General features: G+C 41.2%; 1 protein-coding gene and 1 long non-coding RNA gene across 2 annotated transcripts in view; both read right to left on the bottom strand.

Annotated features, from left to right (window-relative positions):
- Nucleotides 1–1,726: 1,726 nt before the first annotated feature.
- LOC114629736 overlaps nt 1,727–21,363 on the bottom strand; it is a 32,889-nt gene continuing 13,252 nt past the window's right edge. Inside the window, exons 2-3 of the long non-coding RNA XR_003712716.1 lie at nt 3,817–4,028; nt 1,727–1,774 (exon numbers count right to left, since the gene is read on the bottom strand). This is a non-coding gene — a long non-coding RNA (uncharacterized LOC114629736). The remainder of the gene's footprint in view (nt 1,775–3,816; nt 4,029–21,363) is intronic.
- LOC114629735 (protein phosphatase inhibitor 2) lies at nt 5,504–7,832 on the bottom strand. Its single transcript, XM_028777788.1, has one exon. It carries the CDS (start codon nt 7,824–7,826, stop codon nt 7,209–7,211), a length of 618 nt encoding a protein of 205 aa, XP_028633621.1. The 5' UTR covers nt 7,827–7,832; the 3' UTR covers nt 5,504–7,208.

Raw genomic sequence — 21,363 nt, 5'->3', positions numbered from 1 at the left:
GATATTAGAATGTCTACTCCAGCTTGTTTCTTAGGGCCATTTGCTTGAAAAATTGTTTTCCAACCTTTTACTCTAAGGTAGTGTCTGTCTTTGTGGCTGAGGTGGGTTTCTTGTATGCAGCAAAAAGCTGGGTCCTGTTTGCATATCCAGTCCATTAGCCTATGCCTTTTTATTGGGGAATTGAGTCCATTGATGTTAAGAGATATTAAGGAGAGGGTGTTGTTGCTTCCTGTCATTTTTGCTAATAGTGGAGGCATTGTTTTTTGTGGTTATCTTCTTTAGGGTTTGTTGGAAGGGATTATTTTCTTGCTCTTTCTAGGGTACAGTTTCCCTCCTTGTATTGGAGCTTACCTGCTATTATCCTTTGTAGTGCTGGGTTTGTGGTAAGATACTGTGTAAATTTGGTTTTGTTGTTGAATGTCTTGGTTTCTCCATCTATGGTAATTGAGAGTTTTGCTGGGTATAGTAGCCTGGGCTGGCATTTATGTTCTCTTAGGGTCTGTATGACATCTGTCCAGGATCTTCTGGCTTTTATAGTATCTGGTGAGAAGAAAAGTGTAATTCTGATAGGTTTGCCTTTGTATGTTACTTGGCCTTTTTCCCTTACTGCTTTTAAAATTCTTTCTTTGTTTTGTGCATTTTGTGTTTTGACTATTATATGACGGGAGGTATTTCTTTTCTGATCTAGTCTATTTGGCGTTCTGTAGGCTTCATGTATGATTATGGGATTATGATTATTCTCATTCCTTAGGTTAGGGAAGTTTTCTTCTATAATTTTGTTGAAGATATTTATTGGCCCTTTAAGTTGGGAATCTTCACTTTCTTCTATACCTATTATCCTTAGGTTTGGTCTTCTCATTGTGTCCTGGATTTGCTCGATGTTTTGTGTTAATAACGTTTTGCATTTTGTGTTTTCTTTGACAGTGGTGTCAATATTGTCTATGGTATCTTCTGCACCTGAGATTCTTTCTTCTATCTCTTGTATTCTGTTGGTGATGCTTGTATCTATGACTTCTGATTTCTTTCTTAGGTTTTCTATCTCCAGAGTAGTCTCCCTTTCTGCTTTCTTTATTGTTTCTATTTCCATTTTTATGTCCTGGATGGTTTTGTTCAATTCCTTCACCTGTTTGTTTGTGTTTTCTTGTAATTTTTTAAGGGATTCTTGTGTTTCCTCTTTAAGGATTTCTACCTGTTTACCTGTGTTCTCAAATTTTTTGAGAGTGTTATTTATGTCCTTCTTAAAGTCCTCTATCATCATCGTTAGAAGTGATTTTAGATCTGGCTCTTGCTTTCCTGTTGATATGGGGAGTTCAGGACTTTCTAATGTGGGTGAACTAGGTTCTGATGATGGCAAGTACCTTGGGTTGCTGGTGCTTGTGTTCTTGCGCTTGCCTTTTGCCATCTGGATCACCTTTGTGCTATCTGTGCTGTCTCTGACTGGAACCTGTCTTTCCTATTATCTTGGTTGTGTCAGAACTGTTTGGGATGGGTTTTGCTGCTGGGGTTAGAGCTGAGGCTCAAGATTGCTCAGTGCTCAGGTTGAGTCTGGAAGGAACCCGTGCTCCGGGCCAAGAGTGAACTCCTGAGTCGTAGTTACTCCCTGTTTGGGGCGGATGTTGCTGTCTCCTTACCTGAGATGCTGCCCGAGCTAAAGCTCCTGGGAGGCCCTCTTCCTCTGGGTTTTGTGAAGTTGAGTACAGAGCTGCCGCCTGAGATCTGCTCTGTGCTCGGGCCCAGACTGGAAGTCTAGGATCTCTTGCTCAGTGTTCTGTTGCTGTAAAGAGACACCATGACTATGGCATCTCTTATAAAAGACAGCATTTAATTGAGCCTTGCTTATGGTTCTAGAGGCCATAACGATTATGGTTGGGATCATTGTGATACATAGGTAGACATGTTAGCTGACAATACTACATCCAGATCCAAAGACAGCAAGAAGTAACAGGCTCTGAGCTAGAAATGGGCTTTTTGAAACCTCAAAGTCCTGCGCTAGGAACACAGGTCCTCCAATAAGGACACACCTACTCTAAAAATGATACAGGATCAATCCTCCTCTCATAGTGCCACTCCCTAGGAGCCAAGCATTCAAACATTTGAGCCTATGGGGGCCATTCTTATTCAAACCACTGCATTCTACTCCCTGGAGTTCATAGGCTTGTAGCCATATCATCATGAAAAATGCATTCAGTCCAACTTCAACAACTCCACAGTCTGTCACAGTCTCTATCCATTTTAAAAGGTCAAAGTCTCTTTTAAGACTGAAGGCAACCTCTTCACAGTAACACCCTGTAAGATTTAAATGAAAAAGCAGACTCCAAACTTCCAACCTAATATGACAGAGGATATGCATTTCCATTCCAAAGGGGAGGAAACAGACCATAGGAAGGAAATACTTGGCCAAAGCAAGATGGATGACCAGGAGGTCAAACTTCAAACCCTGTATTTCCATGTCTTATGTCAAAGTTCTCTTCAGAATGCCAAATCCTATCAGCTTCGTTTGCCTGCAACAGACTTCTGTCCCTTGTGCTGCTTCCCCACTTGTTAGCAGATGTCCTTGGCAGATATCCCATGACTCTAGCATCTCCAATATCTTGGTGTCTCTAAGATAATCCAGGCTTCACCTTCACAGTTTCACACAAGGGCTTCTCCTGGTCTCCATGCATGGCCATCCCTGAACATACCTGGTCTCAGCAGTTTTTCTTAGCTAAGAATGGCGATTCTACACCCCCTTCCTGACTCTAAAGCCAGAACCACATAACCAAAGCTACCTAGTTTTCCTGCTTGCTTAGGCTAGAACACGGCCTCTCATTCCAATACAGCGTCATCAGCTCTCTATGTTTGAGAGCTTCCTTCATTACTTAGCCATCTTTTAAATTCTTTTTGATAGATTGGAAGCTTAGCTGACTGGAGTCTTTCTCTGAGGCCAGAACTCCTTTTATTCCTTTAGAATCAGGCTTTTAAAAAATATTTTTTATGTCACTGAGCACTGGACTTTCTTACGACACTTCCTGAAACTCCTTTCCTCCTCAAGTGTACATACTTTACTTTTCCCTGATGAGCTTGCTGCTTTTCATTATAGAGATGTATAGGAGTGGCCACTAACACCCACATGACCCAGTCCACACTAAGATGCCTTCACATCTCTGTCAAAGCCATTAATCCAAAACTCTTCAATTTAACCAGATGGAGATTTCTTTTTTGAAGACAGGCAAAAAGTAACCATACTCTTCCTCTTTGAAACCTATTGCAGCAGGCTATCCTAATTTATATTGCTCCAGGCACTCCTGTGGTCCATGCTCCTACTAGTACAGCCCACTAACTCCTGCTTAAGATGTTTAACTCCTTTCCTAATCCAAAATTGCAAAGTCCTCATTCTGCACAGAAGCAGCATAGCCTGTTACAGCAAAACCCCCTTCTCAGGTACCAACTTGTATATTGGTCAGTGTCCTAGTTGAGGAGCATGGTGGCACACAAGTGGATATGGTAGCTAGGAGTTCTACACCTCTATTTAAAGGCAGAAGGAAGAGAGAAAATCAAGGGTTGGAATGGGCTTGATGAACTTTAAAGGCCACCTGCTTTGACATACTGTCCCCAATATGGCTACAGCAGAGTCTGGTAAAACAGTCATCACACATGAGTACCTTGGTCTACCTTGAGAGAGACATTGCTGATGGAGGTGTGTCTTTAGATTTATCTATATTTTTTCTTATCTTTTTACAGGATCTGACAATACCTCTTTAACTATTCTATGCACACTACTAGCTATCGGAATGATTATCGGCATAGGAGTCTGGTTTTATGTATCAAGACACTCACGTGAAAAAAAGGTAGGAAACAGGCTGGGTTCTCACTCTTGTTCTCGGTAGTCTGAGGCTGATGAGGACATAGGAGATGGGGTCCAATGGTCTCATCCAATCCAGCACAGCATCTATCTGTCCTCTAGAATGATGTTCCTTCTTAGTCTTGAGCTCCCTCTTCACAGCAATGTTGGAGATGAATGTTGTTGGGCACAGGAGGCAAGCTTAAGTCTGCAATCAGAGAAGCAGGATGAAACAGGAAGGTTGTCTTGAGGTAATAGAGAATTCAAGGACCAATGATCAAGGAAAATGGAGACAAGGCAATCCATCCTCATAAACAACCAAACCTTCCCTGAAGACTGTGATTAGAATCAATTTGCTTCCTGAGAATGACGTAATTCACCACAATAATTCTTATACCTAAGGCCAGTCTGTACATTAGTAGATCCCAGCTTAGGACGGCCCTTAATACAAAATGATCAGACAATTCAAGGTGTTGGCATTTATGGAAAGAACTGCAATCCTTGCACTCAGGAAGCTGAGGCAGGAGGATCACCCAGTTCAAGTGATCACATCATCATAGTCACATCTCCTCAAAAGAACAAACAAGCCAAACAAGAAAATCCATTCATTTAAGTTCTCACTCGACTTTGCCACAGTTCAGTGCTTCTGGAACTATGATTCCAATGTCTCTGTCCTCTGAAGTTGATGTCACCAGTGTTTGTGCAGGTTAAGGGAGCTGAGATCCCACTGCTGTCATGGTTAGATTTTGCCAAACACAGTGTAGAGTAAAGATACAGAATTGTGATGAAGATGCCATGTTCTGTTTTAATGTGATCTAAAATTTCCCTATAAGCAAAGTCTGATAAAAGCTTTACATCTAATATTAGGTGACATATGTTTAAGTCAATATAATTATTTTGGAATAAGCTTTATTGAATAAAACCTATTAAATATTCCTGGATATTTGGTCAGACCTTCAATTTTAGTATGTGGATAGCTGAGGCAGGAGAATTACCATAATAGTTGAAGCCTGCTGTGGGTCAAGGCGAGGTCAAGGCCAGCTTGGTAGCTAAGGAGAATCATAAAAGTGAAAGCTAAAAGGCCATCAAAGACAGAAACACATGTGTGTTTTTCTAGTCTTTCATATTTGCTGATTTTTTTCATGTTTCCTGATTTTTTAAAATTTTTTATTCACAATCTTTGCATTAGTGTACTTGTATCTCTGGAAACATCTGAAGTATAATCATCCTAGAGCTTAGAGAGGCAGAAGGCTCTAGAATGCAGAATAACAGAGAAAAGGATTGTGCAACTGAGTTCCATGGTCTGTGACGTGGGGGAGTGTCTGAGAAATGAAGGAGAGTGGGTGCTGCAGCTGATGCCCAGGAGCACACTGTAATCCTCACCCCTTTTGTCCTCTTGCTCTACAGATTGATCTGCAGTCACCACCACCTCTGTTGGGTGACTCTTTGACATTGCCTGAGACATGTTCAGCAAAGGAAGCAGATGAATTGCTGACAGCATCTCAGAATTCTGTGCTGTTGACTTCGGATCAGACTGGTGGGAACCCATGAGACTCATGGCTGACAGAGCCTCAAGTACCACAGCATGAGAGTGGACAAGGCTGTTTCCATCCTGGGCTTCCTCTTGCTCTGTTCCTTTCCTTTCTCATTCTTTTTTTTTTTTTTTTTTTTTAAGAGCACAGATCTGGTACATGAACATATTCACATACATATATACAGTTAATTTCCACATCCCTCAAACAGGCTTAATTTACAAAGATGAGGTATACATTGCTTCGTGTGTACATCAGTGGTTCAGTGGCTAAAATGTTTGGTTAGAATACTGCACTAACATTTCAGAGCTACTCTGATAAAATCGCATAAAAAAAAAGACATTCAAAATAAGCACATTCTTCTAACAGTAAAGACTCTTCCCACTTTTTTTTTATTTTGACATCATGATAGTTCCATAAATTTAAAGTGGAAGATAGCTGTTCAATAAAAGCCATTTCATATATATAATATACAGAAGTTATTTTAAAAGTCTGTGTCATATAACAGATTCATTTGGTGCTACCAAAAACTTATGATACAAATAAATGACTACAAAGAAAACCATCACTAAAACTAAGACACACAGGAACTACACTTCATTTCAGGGGGGAAAACGCAAATGATCTCTATCATGTTAGAGGAATCACGTTCATTGTCATAGTGTGCATTATCATAGTCCCTTAAAGCAGACTCCGCAGAATCTTTAAATTTAAAAATGTTCAGATATAATTCTGTCTGTACATTCAAGAACAATCATATTCTGATTACATACAATGCTTTCATCGTGCAAAAAAGCCTTAGTTCATTGTTTGCTAAGGTCTAATGTCAAATGAACCAATATCAGCCATTTACTGACCAAGCTGTCAATCAGAGAAGTACAGAGATCAAGCTGCCGAGCTGTCCTTCCTGCCACAGTATGGCTACTACTAGACCCGCTTCCTTCCTGTGTTAGAACTAGCAGGTGCCAAAGTGAGCACTCACTACTGCAGCGGACGACAGAATATGAAGAAGAGTTCCTCTCGTCCAATAGCCTTTGCCATCCTGTAATACAATCTCTCCAACTGCATGTGTTCAGGCAGAGGAAGTAGGAAATCAAAGCAGGTTAACACAGGAATATAAATAATGGGAAACTAAGACAGCACGTGGTGTTAAAAACCTCGTCTGAAGTCTGCACAGCGTACTAAAACAAGCAGAGCAGATGTCAGTGCAACTTTAACCTGGACATTTATCTGAGTGTGGGTGGGAATGGGGGAAACCAGTTTGAATGAAAAGATTTATTCCTTTTGAGCACAAAGAAAATCAACAGGAATTTTAAAGGTCATTGATCAGAAAATGAACAATAACCCTTAGAAACCTCAATTAGCCAAAACAAGCTAAAGATAAATATTAAAAAGAAAACCTTTCAGCCTAAATATTTATCCATCTATATCTCCCACTTTATGAATAGGCTTTTGACTAAAAGAAGAAAAAACATCAAACTACCCCTAAATATTTTATAAGAGGTACCATCATCTAGAAGTGACAAAAATAAATTAGTTTCCCCCATGATATTATTTAATCTCTAAAGCATAAAAAGCTATATAATATCTTATACAAAGTAACCAGTGTTCTTACAAAAGTAAAGCAGTTTTGGACTACTAACATTACACTGTATTTGTGGTGAAGTATGAGGCACAAGAATATATGCATTAATTAGGCATGTTTCCATCTACTCCGTCTCTATGGTCTTAATCTTGGCAATATATAACTGTATGTATTTTGATACATAAGTCACGAGTTGTAGAGAACAAGAAGCAGTGTAGTATAGTAACAAGGTTTGTATTTGACAACGACTGCATTGCTCAACACGTTTCTCTTATGAACTTTGTGATTTGTGCTGCAGATGGTCACTTGTAGTAGATCCTTGATTTGACTCTTCAATATTCATGCTGTCTCCATCTGCAGTCTCTGACATTTCTTCATCTTCGTCATCATCATGTAGGTCTTTTGAAATTAACTGTCTGGCTAACTTAATATTCAGTCCTTCGTTGTAATGAAGCTTCCTTTTCATTTCAAACTGCCGCTTCTTTTCTCGCTCTTCAGGGGAGAGGTCATTATCTTCCTCTCCACTGCTTTCTTGTTCTCGAGTCCGATACTTTGGCTCTGAGCCTTCAGCAGCAGCTAATTTCTTAGCTAAGATGTCTGGAGTCATGACTTCACTGCCTTCTGAGTCACTATAGGCATCTTCATCATCACCTATCATATTGTGATATGGAGTGTTTGGCTCATCTATTTTCATCAACCCATAGTCTTTGTCAGCTGGATGATATGTTGCCAGGATGTTCATTTCATCCCACTTCTGAGACTTTTTACTCAGCTCCTCTTCGACGGTCCGGCGGGGCTGTTCGGCCGAGGCCACCACCGGGGAAGCCGCAGAGGTCTTGTTCTTCAGGATTCCCTTGATGGGTCGGTGCGAGGCCGTCGAGGCCGCCATTGCCGGTAGCTCCGGCCGCCGGCTCAGGGTCGCTGCTGGCGTGGGGTCCCGGAGGAGAAGGGGCGGGCGCTGCAGAGACCCTCCAGGCAGCCGTGGAGCCCAGGCCGGGCTAAAGCAGCCGCACCCGCTGTCGCGGAAACCACTACCGGCGTCTCCGTCACGACACAATGACCGCAACGCCACAGCCGACGCCGTGCGGCGGGCGGCCCTTCGCCGCCGGCAAAGTAGCCCGCGGCCCGCGGAGGAGGCCGGCCTCTCCTTTCTCATTCTTATATGATAGCACTGTGGCATGGCTCTAAATTACTCCTGGCTATGAAAAAACTATGGCTCTCCCAGAGTGACTCCATTTTACAAGCAGCACTTGGCTCCCTTCTTAGTGCAATGCAGACACTGGAGGACATGACACCTCACTTCACACAGACACATGTCAACCAAGGACCATAAATGATGCAAAAGCTGGATTAACTTAATCCCCAAAGTAAAAGTGTGTCTTCTATGCACTTATCAAAATAGGTTTGAAGTCATGAGCACATGTGCATACAAACTGTATCAGAGAACCAGCTCTGAGGATTTATCTCACCCTCACCTGGATCTCTGAAGAGGCCACCTAACCCTGCAATGGTCCCGGCCCCCACAAACCTGCCGCCTGGCTGTCTGTGTGTCACGGAACCTGCAGGCAGAGGACTCCTGACCATCTTCAGGCTTCAGCTCCATCCACACAGCTAACGCCTCCTCCTTGAGTCACTGTCTGACAGCTCATCTGCTGCTCCACGCTAATGTGGGTCTGCATCTCACCTGCTGGGTCCTGGGGTCCTGCACCTCACCTCTGCAGTTCACTCAGTCCTGAGGCCTGGTGCAGCCCTGCAGCCCTGCAGCTCTCCACTAGCTTCCTTGTCAGCTCCTCTAACCTCCACTGCATTGAGTCTGTCTGTGTGACCAGAGTCCCTCTGTCTCAGCCTCCAGTCTGGTGTCTTTGAACCCTAATGGCAACTGATTCACTCTTTCATGACATTCTATGATCCAGGTACATATGATAACTGTGTGATGTACAATGTGTGATCTGAGGGTTTATATTAGTAATTAAAATGGAAGTAAGAGAGCAAGAGGTTGGCCAGTTGTCCAAGGTAATCAGGACATGGCAATTACAGCCAGTGAATTAGATGGAGCTGGTAAATTAAGACACACATGTGAACAGCTGTTTTCCTGGCATAGCTCACTCATTCAGGATTTCACTCGTAATATTATAACCATCCAGGGAGTAAATAGACCATTGGCTAAAAACTTGGAAATACCCAATTTTTTTCAAAGAAATGAAATGTCTGCTGATAGGAGGAAAATTTAGCATCGCTTCTACACCCTGGACAACAGAGACTAAGCTTGCTCCACTGTTCAGGGTAAGATCTGACCAAGGTGTTAGGAGCGGGGGAGCCTTCCATCATTCTCTCATGGGGAGAGGGTGAGGAAAAATAAACACTAAAGCAGGAAGAGATGTGAGCAAACCTCAGATCACACATCTGTGATTACCCATGTATAAGATTGATATAAAACTATACTATCCTATGAATTTGCACCATACAAAAGAAGAGAACTAAGAGAAAGGTTAGCTTGAGTAAGAAAGATGAGTTATACACTAAGGGAAAGATAAATCCTCAAATGGTGCTGCCTGTGGGGATCCACTGTACCCACAGTGTTGGGAACAGGTGACAATAACAGTCCTTGACTGGCCAGCACTGTCATGCCAGGAACTACCAGGGGTGTGACATAAGCATAGAAATGTCACATTCCATGACACATAATGATATATCTATATCATTTTAGTTTTAGTGAGGAGCAAGGGACAAAGAGACAGTTCAGTCATATAGTGCTTGTCCCTCACAAGCGTGAGGACCCGAGTTCTTTCCCTAGAACTCATGTACACTGTGGCGGCAAATGCGTGTAATCTCAGTGCAGGGAACAGAGAGAGACACCTGCACCTCCGGGGCTTCCTCCTCAGCCAGAGTAGTTCAATTGGTGAATTCCAGTACAGACTGTCTCTAAATACAGTGTACATGGCATTTTGAGGAGTGATATTCAAAGGTAATGTGTAGTATCCATACATGCAAGTATATGAACTAGCATGCACACATGTGTATATACACACACGAAAAAGATAGACATTGTGGACCCAAACATAGCTAGTGAGTTCCCAAGAGACAATATTCCTAAGAGGATGTGGGAACTTTTAGTACTAGTTATGAGATATTACCTAGCCTTCTCTCTGGCCATTTTTATGTTCGTATTTGGATAAGAGGGAAACAGCTCGTGCCTTCTTAGATAATAAGTTTCGTAGAACCATTGTTCAACCACTGACGTGAGGTGCCAGGATTGGGTAGATGCACACTCTAATTTTATGAGATATATTGAGGAACTGAGTCAGACTCCAAGCCTTAGACTCTGGTTGTTAAAAGAGAGTATTTTCGTTGAGGTTCGGTCTGTTGCTACTGTATTGTAATGATAATTCTGTACTGGACGGTCTAAGCCTGTGAGTGACTTCTCACATTTACACTTTTTTGCTATGGGAACCTTGTACCTTGATTTAAAACTGTTGGTTAAATAAAATTGGCTACAGAAAATTACTGGAGGCATTAGAGGAAGGTGGGTTTGGAGTGACCTGAGAGGGGGAGAAGGAATAAGAAGGAAAAAGAGGAAGTCACCATGATGGGAGATGGACCATGAGCCAGTGGCCAGGAGAAACAGCAAGTATCTGGGGTACATCACTGGAGAAGTAGCCAGGCCAGCATTTAGAAGAATAAATTAGGGGTTAACCCCTAGTAATTGTCAAAGTCAAATAAAATAACCATAGTCTGAGTCTCACTTATTTGCTAGTCAAGGATAAGCTTAATTTCATTGTACTACATATTTTGATTTTATTTTCCAAAGAGGGAGAATTTGATTCTTCATTGCTGCCCTAAAAGATGAGCAGATCATGTTGTGGACAAATGATGCAGACCACTTCATCTTGGAAGAGCTTATTGCTGAGAATAGGACATTGAGTGTCCTGTGTGGGGATGCTGAGCTCTCATAGGGTCATGAGACCATAAAACCTAAGAAGGGGCTTACCTACATTTTGTAGATTGGAAGGAAGGTTGTTACATGAGGTTGGAGGCCAGACTCTGACATCCCTCAGAGGTCAAGTGTTCCTCAGTGCTGACAGATAGGTGTTGGTGTAGATGGTAGTGATGGATAGCCCTGCCACAATGCTATCTCCATCGTACTGGTTTCTAATCTAAAAGATATAAATCATACTGGAATTAAATGAAACCAGCCAAAGACACCTCAGGTTTAAAACAAGAAATAGGTTGTGAACAGGAATAAAGAATTTTAAGCCACAGTGGTTAAAGTGGGAAACCACCATCAGGAGGTTTGAGGACAGGCAGGAGGTATAACAAAAGTGACTGAGGATGGGAGGAATTGACAGAAATATAGAAGTAAGAGGTTCATATTGTGATGTAAGGACCTCAGATTATGGTTACTCATTAGAGTCTCAGGGTGTTTAATGTATGTTGCACCAAACTTTTATTGAAATAAGGAGCAAATGTCTCCACATGGGTCCCAGGAACTAGCTCTTTGAGCCTTTGTAGGTTGAGCGTTATGAACTTTCCTCAGATGAACCCATAGTGACAGGCCTTGTAATGATTACAGTTGGAGGGATGAGCAGGACCTGATAGGGGCTGGTCCAGACATCTCCCATGGTTTTGCATCCTGATGAAGAAATTTAAGATAAACTTAATGCACTAATTTGATAACTGGTGATTATCCTGAAAAGGTGGAGTTGAAGTTCGATCTGTATTCATGATAGTATTCAGTGAAAGCCTTGAACATCTCTCATAAACTGAGGCACAAGACTCTCTCAGTCTCATTAAGAGGTCGGTGTGGAGGCAAAGACTCCTGTACAGGCTTTGAAAGGGTTGGTAGATGGAGAGTTGAGAATAATAGGATCATAAATGAGGATTAATTGCTTCAAAGGGTTGATGTAATAGAGTAAGGAATAGGTCAGGAACACAAAGAGGCTTTATTAGAAGGAAGAGGACTTTAACAACTTATGTTCTTCAGTTAAACTGGATTCTGAGGAAAATCTTGGTTGCAACTGATAGATTTTTAGTTTCATATTATTTGTAACTGTATTTTTGGGTGGCTGTTTAAGACTATATAGATGGCACCAGCTTCCTTGTGTTATTGGCAGGTGTGTCTCCTTAGTGGTGATTTTCAGGAGTGTTGGAGAGTTTTAGGGGCCCTTGTCTTTGGTTTTCCTCCACTCATCATCTGGAAAAGAGAACTTCTCTGTGAAATGACCCAAAGCTCGAACTCTGGGGTCTCCACATCCTCTCTGAAGCTGTCATATCCTTTTAGAGCTATCCCACTGTCCTCTATGATGGGACATGGCCAACCTGCAGGTGAAGGTGAAAATCCTGGCTGTCAGCCAGCCCTTGATCCTCATTGCTTTAGGCCTCTAGTCATGGCTATTGAAAACTCAGAAAGTCAATTATACCAGACTTGAAGAACAAATAGTGGTTTTAGTTTGTTACATAGATTTCATGAGTGACAAGCTCACATCCTGGTTTACATATGTATCATGGACTTCCTTGAAATATTATAAGGCAGTTTGCAAATATTTTTAGGTAAATTGGATTTTATAGTCCTCAAGCGTGAATTAGGAGATCACTTCTGATTAGATTAGACACTTCTGTTGAAGAAATGTTGAAAAAACAGATTTCAAATCAATCTTGACTAAGATAAGACTGCATTGTTGATAAGTTAAAGTTCTGAGAAACTCAGAAGTGACAAATCATACATGTAATTAAATAGCTATTTTTTTTTAACCTATACCGTTTTAAAGAAAGTGGTAAAAGCCTTGTGACATACAGAACCTTTTCCTTTTCACTGTCTTTTAGCAATCATTTAGGGTGAAATTAATTTCTGATTCAAATCCTTCTTACCAAGAAGCATATTCTCTCCATCAGAAATGCATTGCTTTGCTGACACACACCCATGACCATGCTTCTTTTTTTGGGGGGGGGGCTGCTTCCTTTCTTTGTTAGATTTCTGAGGTAATTTAGGCTTCTCTTTCGTGGAAGGTTTAAAACTGTAAACATAACAAATCTCATCATGTTTTGCATGTTATAAAGTGGGTTTAGATGTACAACAGTACCAACATTGTTATTGGTTAATGTGCTTTTTGACACCTAGCTTCAATAACCTGCTGATGTTGTTTGTATAATGCTGATATTTTCCTTTTTTCACAAATTAAAACAATCTAATGTGTTATATTTGCTTTTATCTCGTGAATTAAAACCAACTTCCACTAATCTTGTGTGTTCTCTTACTTGTCAGTCTATTTAAGTTAAACCCTGTGACAGAAGGACTTACACAAATATTATCACATAGCATCTATCTAAAGGTAGAGAACATATACATCAAATCAAAGACACAGGCTACAGCTGAGCCAGGCCACAAAATGACACAAAAACATTGCATTTGTGAACAGGAGTTCACAGAAAAATCTGGACCCAATAAAGCTAATTGACTAAGTAGATCCTCAGAGATGTGAGATGCTGGAACACCACAGGTCCCAAGATATGTGTCTTGGGTCATCTTTAGTCCACTTACGAGCCATTTATTGCCTGCCCTAGTTGGTGCCCTAACTTTATTGTGACTATTAGATATATCCTGAAAATGTATGAACAGCCCCTCTGGATTCCCCAACCCAATAGCAAAATTTTAACAGATAGCATCAGAGGACCAGAGTAACGATTTCGAAGACTTGGTATAAGCCATCTGCTGTATGCACCGAATGATGTATTTGAAAAATTACTGATTTATGGCTTTCACTGTAACTTTAGTATAAAAAGTTCATGACGTTGCTATTATATAAAATTGTAGGTTATCTAAATTTGTGCTCATTCTTGCAGTCTGGCCATGGTCTTTAATATTTGCCTCCAGCATAAAGGTTTCTTACCCTTTTGAGGAAGTTTTCTCCCTTTTCTACATGGAAGCAACTCTCAGCACTGTAATAGGAAATGGGAAAACCATATACCATGATTAGTTTTTATCAGACTAGACCCTCAGTAGGGACAAGGTGGAAGATGGGAGCCTCGGTCACAGAGCTTATGCAGAACCTTGAGAGGTGCATAGTGAAGTCAAGGAATGAAAAGTGAAGCCACTTTGGGAGAACTGGGTTAGAGAATAAAGTTACTCTAGTATTGCCAGGAGATGTTTGCTGGAGAGAGGACAGCTTCTAACTGTTCCCTAAGTTCCTGTACCATGTTCTGCAGCAAGGATGAGGGAAAGCCCACGTCTAGGCAGGGGAAGGATTATATGAGAGGGCCATGCAGCCTGAGGCTGAGGGGAGGGAGAAAAAACAAAGGGAGGTCAGAATGTGGGAGACTGGACAGAAGAGGGTCTGCTGGGGTACACAGGGTAGCCCTCTCACACCAGAAGACCCTGTCACATAGCCATGAAGGCTAGTTGTAATCATCACAGAATCCTTGCATGAATTGTGACCAGAGAGGTATTACTTATACACCTGACATGCCATCAGCAAGCCACTGGTGTTACAAACACAATAATGTTTTCTGTAGAATAGTCTGAACATCAAATCTAGCCAGCTTTTTGTGAATACATCCCAGGTGAGTTAGAAGGCACAATAGCCAAGAGTCAGAGTTGCTCCTACTCAGTACACAACACTGAGCCTGAAAGTGCCCATTAGGCTGTCAGACCCACTGTCTCTATTGTTGCTCACAAACCGTGGCTTCTTTGTGAGCATCCTAAGAGAAGTAGCTTCCTGGACCATGTGGCTGAATCCAATTTTTACTCCAGAACTCAAATGAGCAGATTGACATCAAAGAGCTAGTCTGGACACTTAAAGTCTGAAGCTGACTGAAAGTCAGCTCTGAGGATGTGCTGGCTAACTTTATATCAGCCTAACACAGTATGAACTTATCAGACTGGATGGGGCTTCAATTGAGAAAATGCCTTTATAATATTGAGTTGTAGGCAATCCTATAGAGCATTTATGAAGTAGTGATTGATGTAAAAGAACCCAGCATATTGCTGGTCAGGTCCCCGCTAGAAGGCCGGTACTGGGCTCTACAAGAAAGCAGACTGAGTTAGCAATGGGGATCAGGGTATGGGCAGCACTACCAGCCTTGGGTGGGCTCTGTTTCAGCTACTGCTTGAGGTCCTGTCCTGATTTCCTTCAGTGATACACTGTGATGTGGAAGTGTAAGCTAAACATTATTTTTCATTCACAACTTGCTTTTGGTCATGGTGTTTCATCACAGCAATAGTAACCCTAACTAAGACAGAAATTGGTACAGGATTGTAGGGTATTGCTGCTATAGACCTGATGACGTATTGTGGACAGGATTGTGGAAGAGCTTTGAGACTTTGGGCTAGAAATGTCCCTAAGAGCTGAGAGCTCAGTGAACTGTTCTGTAATATCTTGGAAGAGAAGTATATTGAGATCAATGCAGATGATAGAGGCCTGGCTTATGAAGTTTCAGAGGAAATCAAAGACTCTACTAAGCCATTTATACAAAGAATCTGTGCTGTCTGCCCAGCTGGTGCCTAGGAATGGGCTGTCATTTACAAGAGACCAGAAAAAGTAAAGCAAATCTTTTCTTTGCTTGGACAATGGATGCCATCAGCTGGGGCTAAAGATCATTGAGGGGAAGTCTTCTAGGAAGAGTTTCCTGAGAGGTAGCACACAGAAGCTGTGCTCTAGACATGGCTTTGGATGTACCTTGTAGTGGCATCTGAACCTGGCAAGGTGTGTCTCCCATGTTGTGTAGTTGGAGGAATGGAGGGGTCACACAGAGCAGCTGAGGCTCAGCATTGAGAAAAGACAGGAGAATAAACTGGTGAGGGTGAAGCCTCTGGAGCCGTCAAAGCTCCAAGACTGAAGGAATTCAGATGAGCTGAGACATCATGAAAAGAGCCCAGGAGAGGCTGTAGATGAGAGTGCAGTCCAGTTGCAGCCAGAGACACCAGCATTTTGATGATGCCATTACCAAGGGATGAGCACAAGAACTGCCTCAGCAGTGCATGGGAGAGAGCTAGAGCCTAGAATGCAAGCTGTGAGCTGGAGAGTTGCCAAAATATTGATTCAGGTGGTCTATAAATTGTGATTGAATCCCACACACTGAAACTGAGTTCTTAAGGGTGGAATGAGGATTTGCTTTAAGATTGTTATGGTGGCCTGATTCTTTTTACTTCAATTTAAAAAGTAAGATAATTTTGATACTTAAAGAAACCTACAGTTAGAGATTTTTTAATTCTTATAGATAATTTTCATTTTTGAAGAAACTTAAGGTTTTGACAGATATGGAATTTTTAAAGTGTTTGAATTGGCAAAGACAATGGAAGTTTTATGTCATTGTGTTTTGTTTGTGGTACTAATGTGCTATGTTGAGGATACATGAAAAATGTTCTGATTGAAAAATGTATTGTCAAATAAATAAATGTGTTGTATTTGTGTGCCAAGGTGACAAGGTTCAGTTTTACTGGCTACTTTTATGTCACGTCACAAGCTATAGCTTAATTCCTAATTTTCTGTGGGTCATAAGGTTTTCTCATACCATTAGTAACCCCAAATAGAGGGAAAGGTGCTCACCATGCAGCAGAGAGCAAAACACTGATCACCCAGAGTTCCTTGCATCAGAGTGTCTTCCAGAAATACAAGAGTCAGACACAAATGTTGTCTAGTCACACATTTTTATCCCTCCCATGCTGCAGAATAGCAAGAACTGTCAAATGGGAAAATGACAGTGAGGATGGGGAAATTCTCACAGTGTGTTCAGGCTTCTTGAAATGAGCACTGTGCTTTCTTCACCATTGGAGGACACATATGACACACACACAAAGAGGTGAAAGCAGAGGTAGGAGAATCTTAAAGAAAATCATCTAAAGGAAGTGGAAAGGAAGGAGTGATACAATGGTTGACATGGCTGATTCATATTTTACACATATATGAAAATGCCATAATAAAACCAATTGTTTTGGTGACTTTCCCATCAAATGGCTGCATGACACAGTTCACCTACAAGTGGAAAGCATGGGCCAGTCTGTGCAAACATTAATGGTCATCCCTGCACTTGCTGCAGAATCCTGTTAAAGGTGATTTGTTGAGTATATTGTCTACTATGGAATTATCCAGAAGTGGCCCAATTCTGTAACCTCTGTGTGACTCACATCATGAACCACAAAGGCCTGTGTCCTGACACCAAAAAATGACTTCCATGGTTGAGACTGGTTGTAAGGCATCTGAAGTAAAGTCTGATAAGTAATCTCTGTAGTATGTAGGACAAGATCAGGTACTTGCTGGTTTTATTATCTGAGATCCCGAGGAAGGCCATTCACTTGAGAGCCTGAAGGACCTGGAAGGTTTGGGCACTGATTAAGCTTGCTATTTGAAAAACTGACTTTGTAAGGGCATAAAGAATTATGTCCCTAAGTTACTGACCCACGGAAGCCTATATAAAACTTTTTGCCTGCTTTGTCCACCCTTGCTAGCATGTCCCTTTATTCACTGGTATTAGAATCTACTTCCTTGGAATTCTTGAATATACTGAAAACCAGCTGAGACACCCAAACTCATGAACTGGACAATTCCTGGATTCTTGGACTTTGAGTACATAGGCACCAAAGTTAGATTAGCTAGATTATTGTGTGTAAGTCATTCTACTAAGTCATCTATTATCTATCTATTATCTATCAATCAATATATCTATCATCTATCTACCTATCTATCTATCTACCTATATGTATGTATATATGCATACAGAAATGCATATATATGTATATACATATTTTTATATTCAGTGTATACATATATATGTATAAACATGTTTGTGTGTGTGTATGTGTGTGTGTGTGTGTTTGTGTCTGTAGTATGTATGTTAGTGGTGGCTATACTTGGTTGTCAACTTGATTACACTTGGAATTAACTAAGATCCAAAACTAGGCCAAATGTGGAAAGGATTTTGAATTAATTCAAAGTGGAGAAATCTAATTCTAAACAAGATACTTAATGTTGGAAAACACATGTTTAATCTCAATCTTCTGACTTGGGAAAACCTACCTCTAGTATATGCCAAAACTTCTGCTGGAAGTTTACATAAGCACATGGAAGAATTAAACTATTGTTGTTTCCATAATTGCTCTGGCTTTGCTAGCATGTCCATTTCTTCACTGTCATTAGAGCCTACAACTTCAGGATTTGAGCCTATCCTAGAGATCACCTGAGACATCCATCCTTTTGTATTGAGCAATTTCTGAATTCTTGGTATTTCCATCCAAGGGCAGCCATGTTTGGATTAGCTGGACTCCAGCCTGCATGTCATTGTAATAAATCACTTCTGCATATATGGAGAGTCATTCTATATGTTGTTAAACTAGAGCACCCTGACTACTACTGTTGTCTCCATTGATTTTCTCATTCAATAATACTCTCAGATGGAATGTATAAGCATACTGCTGTCTGTGTGAGGTTTCCCTTGTGAATACTGAAGACATTTCCTTCATTATGACTCATCCTGCTTGTTACAGAATGCATGTTGACCATTTCCAACCTCTCTAGTCTGATGATCTCTTTCATCAAGAGGACAGATGTCTTATCAGAACCATGGGTGCTTTTGACTTGTCCCATTGTTCCCTGTTCTACATGGGGCCTAGATGACCTGGGAGCAAGGGCCAAAATCTTGCCTGTTGTCTAGGCCTATCATCTTCACCCACATCAGCCTCCATGTGTGGACTGTTGAAGGCACAGCACATCAGTCTTGAAGAACAGATGGTCCTTTAAAATCCAGCCACTGGAGAACACTGAAATCTTGACTCCAAATGAACTTTGGTAAGATTTCCTTTCCTTTTTTTTTCTTTTCACAATTAAGATTCTAAAAATTGGTGGAAACTACAGGCAGTGATCTGGATCCAGTAAGACATTTGTTATTTAACCTCTATCATTTTGTTTTCTGTTTTTGTTTTATTTTTGAGAGAGCCTTTCATTTTGTAGCTTGGGGTAGTCTGGAACTCTCTAAGTAGCCCAGGCTGTTTTCAAAATCACATAGACCTGCCAGCCTTTGTCTTTCAAATATTGGAAATAAAGGTACAAGCCTCCATACCTGATCCCACACTCTTCTTAAAGTAAACATTCACACATGTTTTTTGTGGGCTTTTCTCTCACCACTCAGACATGGGTTCAAGTCAATAGGAAGTCTTTATATTAGTCAGTCAGTGACTATAATGAGTGTTTTCAATAGCACTGACCCTGCATCAGGGTGAGTTCTTAAGAACACTAAAAATATCTATCCTGTGTTGGTATACTTCAGCCAACAAGAACAGTTAGTCAGAAGCAGAGATACAGAAGCCAAAAAGCAAGATTAGTCCATTAAGAGACTTTCCATTAACTATGACTTTGGATGGTTGTTGACCACTGTTCTCATTTGGGTAGGTGATGAGTTCTTGAATCTTGAATTCTACAGCCTGAAAGAGACTTCCATCATGGAGTCAATTGTGCTAAGATCTGGTGGCCTGCTAAGGTCTGGGTCCTGTTACAACATTCCTGTGCCCTACTTTAAAGATGTGGAATTATTCCTGTTCTTTTTCTCTTGTTTTCATTATCTTTACTTTAGGACAAACCTCACTCAAAAGCTTATCTCATCACAAAGTGTTTCCTTTTTTCAATAGGCTATTTTACACACACACCTATGACTTTCTATGTTTCTTTTTACAGTTGCTAGTTACTTTCTGTCTCACTTTCAGCTATAGAACTCTTGACATGAGTTAGTATTTTCTCAAGTGTCACACAATTTTGACACAGGCTACATCTGATCACTTTTCCTCCTTCAAAAATACATGCAAACTTATTACTACTTAAGTATAAAGAACTTTCATATAGCTGGGCTTGGTGGTGCACATTTTTAACCACATATCCTGGGAGGTTGAGGCAGTCAAGTTCAATACTAGCATGGTTCACAGAGCTAAGTGCAGAGAAGTCAGGCCTACATAGAAACACTATCTTAATAAATACAACTAATGAATTTAAAAAAATTTTTTTTTGTAAATTTTAGAAAAAAACAAATAGCAGAATTAAACAGACCCAAAGCTCACCATCATTATAACATGAACTCAAAAGACATTTTACATAGACTTAGATGACTTCTATGCACTTAGAATAGCTTTTCTGATTAGTAATTCTTGAATTTAGTAAAAGAATACTGTTAAAGTTCATAAAAATTGTCAAAGGACATCAGAGATGATTGTGTTTAAACTGTGTTTCACTGGGAGTTAGGGCTGGGGGAGGGCAAGGGGATTCAAACCACAAAACAAAACTTCATCTAATGAAGGGAAAAGTCAGCATTAACTGTTATCTGAGTTCCTGGAAAAAAGTTTCTATCCAGTGCATGAGGTTAGGCCACTGGGGTGACTCACAGGCAACAGATACTAGGTGTGTCATTTCACTGCTGCAAACTGCAGGCAGCTTTTGACATAAAGCTAGCAGACACAGGGAGGAGAAGGCAGACTGAGGACAGACTGTACACACCTTACAGTACCTTTCCTTTATGTTGCTGCATGACATTTAGACTGGGGTCTCCCAGAGTGGTAACCAGAGGCAGGTGAACTGGAGTGTCCTAGGAGACTCCAGTTTTAAAAACAAACAAACAAAACAAAAAACAAAAAAAAAAAACAGTGAGAACTCAGAATGTGGATGTAGAAACTGGGGGTCACATGTGGGGAGACAGGGAGGGGTCAGGGCCTGCCTGAACACACAACCCATATTTCTGTTCCATGGTACTCAGCGCAGTCAGTACCCTGCAAGAGCTACTGGGGCTTTGCTGTCTCTTGGCAGCTGAAGTCACCCCAGGAACATGCAGGTTGTGAGAAAAAGAGCCATGGCCTGGGATGGAGTTCCTCAAGCTCAGTCATTCCTTCAGGCTCTGCTGCTCCACTCAGTTGTTCTCATGCTTGGCCTCTGTGGATGTCTGGTGATGTGTTCAGCTGATCTGACTTGGGGAGCCTGGACACAGCTTGGACCAGCAGTGAGGGGCCAGAGTCCTGGTTGACTACACTGTCTAAAATTAGTGCCCAGGTTCTTATGAGTAGTTCTCTATAGCATGTTGCTGGGTAACTGTACTTTTGAGACAATGCCCCACCTTTTCCTTCCCAGACCACAAATAGAAAATGCAACAGAAAAAAGTCTCTGCAGTAGAATCCACAGGGCCTAGAAAACAATTTTGTTTAGTAGACAAAACTCAATGTGGACCCATGGAGTACCCTGTGTCAGTGGTTCAGGAAGGGTGAATGGTATCCAAGTCAGTAAACATGATGCACCACATGAAGAGAATGAAAGACAAAGTCTCATGATCCTCTCAACAAATGCAGAACAGAAAAGGTGACAAAACTCAACATACTCTCTGAGGAAATCTGTCAATAAACTAGATATGAGAAGAAAGTACAGAGAGAGAGAGAGAGAGAGAGAGAGAGAGAGAGAGAGAGAGAGAGA

This window comes from Grammomys surdaster, unplaced genomic scaffold, assembly GCF_004785775.1.
Source record: "Grammomys surdaster isolate TR1022 unplaced genomic scaffold, NIH_TR_1.0 315, whole genome shotgun sequence".
Lineage (NCBI taxonomy): Eukaryota > Metazoa > Chordata > Mammalia > Rodentia > Muridae > Grammomys > Grammomys surdaster.
This window is presented reverse-complemented; position numbering and strand designations above follow the sequence as displayed.

Bases quoted from the DNA above. Each gene is read 5' to 3' on its own strand.
- LOC114629735 (XM_028777788.1), bottom strand. From the start codon at position 7,826: ATGGCGGCCTCGACGGCCTCGCACCGACCCATCAAGGGAATCCTGAAG.